We start from the raw sequence: 3,771 nt of genomic DNA on the forward strand, positions 1-3,771 counted from the left end.
GGCGTCATCTTACTACATATGGCAAGAGCGGAATAATCGGCTTTTCACGTCTACGGAGTGTACGGCTAAACAAGTGACCGAGAAAATCAAAAACATTGTCCGGCTTCGGCTAATGGGCTTCGAATATAGGGGTGATGTGGATTATCGACGGACTTTACAAAGTGGCAGATCCTATGTAGGGCATCGGATGAAGACCCAGGCTAAGGAAGATGCTTAGTGTTTATAGTTTGTAGTAATTGTTTGTTTTGGTAGTGTTTGGGCTTTGTGTCGTGTTTGGTTGAACGTCTGTTGCTGGTCTTGTTTTTCTTGCTGTCCTAGTCTTGGTATGCCAAGTCTAGTTGCGTGTGCTATGTCAGGCACATGCTTTGTTCTTATTGGTTATTTATAAAATTTACCGGGGTAACCCTTTACCCAAAAAAAAACTGAGTCAAGCGTGGGAAGAGCCAAGATCTCTGCATCCACATGGTGGAGAAAGTGTGTGAGGGTGGGGGTTGATGCAGGGAAAATGGGTGCGGGAACTTGCCGGAGATGTCTCCCGAAGTTTTGTGTGAATTAATGTATTTTTTGTAAAGTATACATGATTTGTCGGAATTTTTACGACAATGGTCAAGTATTATCCCCTCTCAAATAAACCGAAAACGTTACGAGACACCATCCAAGTACAAGAGTTTAACAACCTAACTCAAGATTTGTGTTGACCAAAATAGTGTCACTATGCATCCCATGTACATCTTGTGCCACACAAGCCATCCTTCATCATGTTTCTACAATCCCATCTCCCAATGAAACTTATCACATATCACAACACCAACCTTGATCTTATCATTTTACAGTTAACAATATTTTTACAAAGAAACATAAATTGTACAACACAAAAAACAAAAATTCAAATGTCTCATGTTCTTATCTTAACCCATGTCATCTAACAACAGAAGCAACAGAATGAGCCCAAAATCTGAGCTGATTCTTAACATCCGCTTCATTCCCATATACCGGAATCCTTATCAGTCTTGATGCTTCTTCCTTAATCTTCTCCATATCACCCCATGCTTCCGACAGATACGGTCTCGAAACATTAACACAATCATCATTCACTTGTTCTTTCTCATCTTTCCCTAACCTCTGCAACCCCGGAATTATCGAAACCAAACTTGTATCCTTATCTTTTTCCGAAAACAAAAACCCTAAATCCATAAACCCTTTTAGCTCTTCAAATTCAAGCTCTGACAAGCTCTTGCTCTTGCTTTTGCTTTTCATATTCTTCATTCTTCTTCTCTCATCTCTATTCAAATTCTTGTTCTTCACTTGTATTATAACTTCTTTTTCTTCTTCTTCTTCAACTTCTTTTGGAGTTTGGAGATTAAGCACAGAGTTTGGGGAGTCTGAAATAAACTTTTGTTGCTTGGAGTTGATGGACAGTTGGTCACTGGGACATCTAATGTTAATTGTTGGGACAGATGAGAAATCAAGATTTTGAGATATTTTAGCAGCTGGTTCTTTGTGTTCAGGAGATTTGGCAGGTGGGGTTTGGGGTTTGTTGAAGATTTGGTGAGCAAACCAGTAGGAATCGAAGAGATCGAACAAGAGTTGAGGTTGTTCTGCTGCCATATGTGTGTGTGTGTGTGTCGGCAGGAGAATATAGGGAGTTTGTAGACAGGTTGGATTATTAGGTCTGGGACGAAGAGATTGGTATATAAAGTGGTTGAATTGACTATATTGCCCTTTGTTTATACCAATATTTACAAAAATCACGTGTATATCATTTGGTTTTGTATTTGAGGATATTCTTTATCGTTCGAGTCAATTCCTTGTTTAACGCGAAATCACGTGACCACCATTTGAACAGTCAGCATATTGTATTTTTTTAATATTAAATGAAAATTATTGTAATAAGACTATGGGTATGGGGCGTGGGTTGCGTAAAAACGCTCATGTCATCACCTCAGGTGTGCTTGGGTTTCGGCGTGGTCTCTTGGGCGGGGGTTTCACCTCGGGCGTTGGGCGAGACTAACCACATGACATGGCGGAACCTCATTGGTCAATAGCACTAGCCATTTGAAATTGACTTTTTTTCCACGCCACCCCAGCCACGCCCCACCATACCCCTTTGAAATTGGCTTTTGTTCTTAGATGCCCCATACTCCACGTGTCGCACCATGCCCCCCAACTCACGCCCCATCATACACCAAGTTATAATGTAAATAAAACATGGAAAATGGGGAAATGCTAAGTATTTCTTAAGTAACATGTTTGATTAGTTTTATTAGAGCATTCACATCCAACCCCCTAAAATTATACATACATTACACTAAAAAACAACTCCTATATCAGTATATTTCCACTAAAAACAAATACTTTTTCTCTCTCCTTTTCAATTAAATAATATTTTTATACCTTCATCATTACATTTTTCTCTCTCCTTCACTCACAACCGCTTTCAATATATATTAAAAAATTATAGTGGGTGAACAGTGTCCCCCCAAATATACAGATGAACAGTAACATTTTCTCTCTCCTCCACTCACAACCACTTTTTATACTTTTTATATATTAAAAACACCACACTGAGAATATGATGCCTTGGATGTGAATGCTCTTATAAGTCAAATTGTATTTTAATAGTCTAAAGTATGAACAATTTGCCAATTTGCCGATACTCGTATCATATCTCTTTTTATTTATTTTATTTTCCCTTTCTGATCATATTATTCTTTTTCTTTTATATTCTTTTTCTTTTTATGCATGTTATCAAGGTTCTTTCTAACGTAAGGAAATAAAGAAAAAGATGAGGGTTAGAAATACATAAATTCCAATTTATAAGAGTTTTTGATAATATCAAAATCAAGAATTGATAAATGCTGGTGAAAAGAAAATAAGTTGATGCCGAAGATTGTAAGTACCAAAGAGAACCAAGATGGGTGAAAGGCAAAACAAATATTTATCATTTCATTTATAACATCCAATTCAATAGTTACATATTTTATAAAAATAGTCTTTACTTATACATTTTTTTAAGTAAATTACAAGTTTTGTCCTTTATGCTTACATCAAATTTCAGACGATATCCTTTTGGCTAAAAGTTTACAGGCGGTGTCCTTTACCTTTCAAAATTTTGCACGTTTTGTCATTTAGACCAAACTTTGTTAGAAATCTCAGTTAAAAAATGTCATGTGCAATGCACATGAGGGTAAAATGGTCATTTTCCTCTCAACCCTTTAAATTCCCCAATTATATCCCACACCAACCCCTCAATTCAGCTTCTTATCACATACGCTGTCCCTCATCTTTCAGTCTCTTAGGGTTTTTTAGCACAATTCTAAGGCGATCAGCAGCAGAAGCAATGTCTCAAGACGATGGTAGCCACGAGGAGAAAACCAATGTTTCAATAATTGTTTATTGATTCAATCTTTTCAAAGTATGGAACAATTATAAAGACCTCATGCAGGTCCTTTACAAAGGAAATACAATTAATTAGGCTTCAACAAACACAAACCCCAACAATTATTTTTTTCTTTTTAAACGAATTTTTGAATAGATTGATAATTATTGCTCATACAACCACGGGTTTGTCGTCAAAGAAAATGGGAAGAAGAGCCCAACATCAGAAACTCTAGTCCACCACTACACATAATAACAATTTCAAATCCAAATTGTTGACCACCGTGGCATGAGATGCGACCATTACTGAACTCAAACACTAACACAACAGTTGGGGATGGGTTAGCGGTGGTGAAACTGTCGTGAATCCTTAATTGTAAGCCGTGGTACCTT

General features: G+C 37.1%; 1 protein-coding gene across 1 annotated transcript; it reads right to left on the bottom strand.

Moving 5' to 3' along the window:
* Positions 1–918: 918 nt before the first annotated feature.
* LOC110924808 lies at positions 919–1,608 on the bottom strand. Its single transcript, XM_022168800.1, has one exon. The coding sequence runs from the start codon at positions 1,606–1,608 to the stop codon at positions 919–921; it is 690 nt and encodes a 229-aa protein (XP_022024492.1).
* Between the last annotated feature and the right edge of the window lie 2,163 nt (positions 1,609–3,771).

The sequence above is a fragment of the Helianthus annuus genome, chromosome 17 (genome assembly GCF_002127325.2).
Source record: "Helianthus annuus cultivar XRQ/B chromosome 17, HanXRQr2.0-SUNRISE, whole genome shotgun sequence".
NCBI lineage: Eukaryota > Viridiplantae > Streptophyta > Magnoliopsida > Asterales > Asteraceae > Helianthus > Helianthus annuus.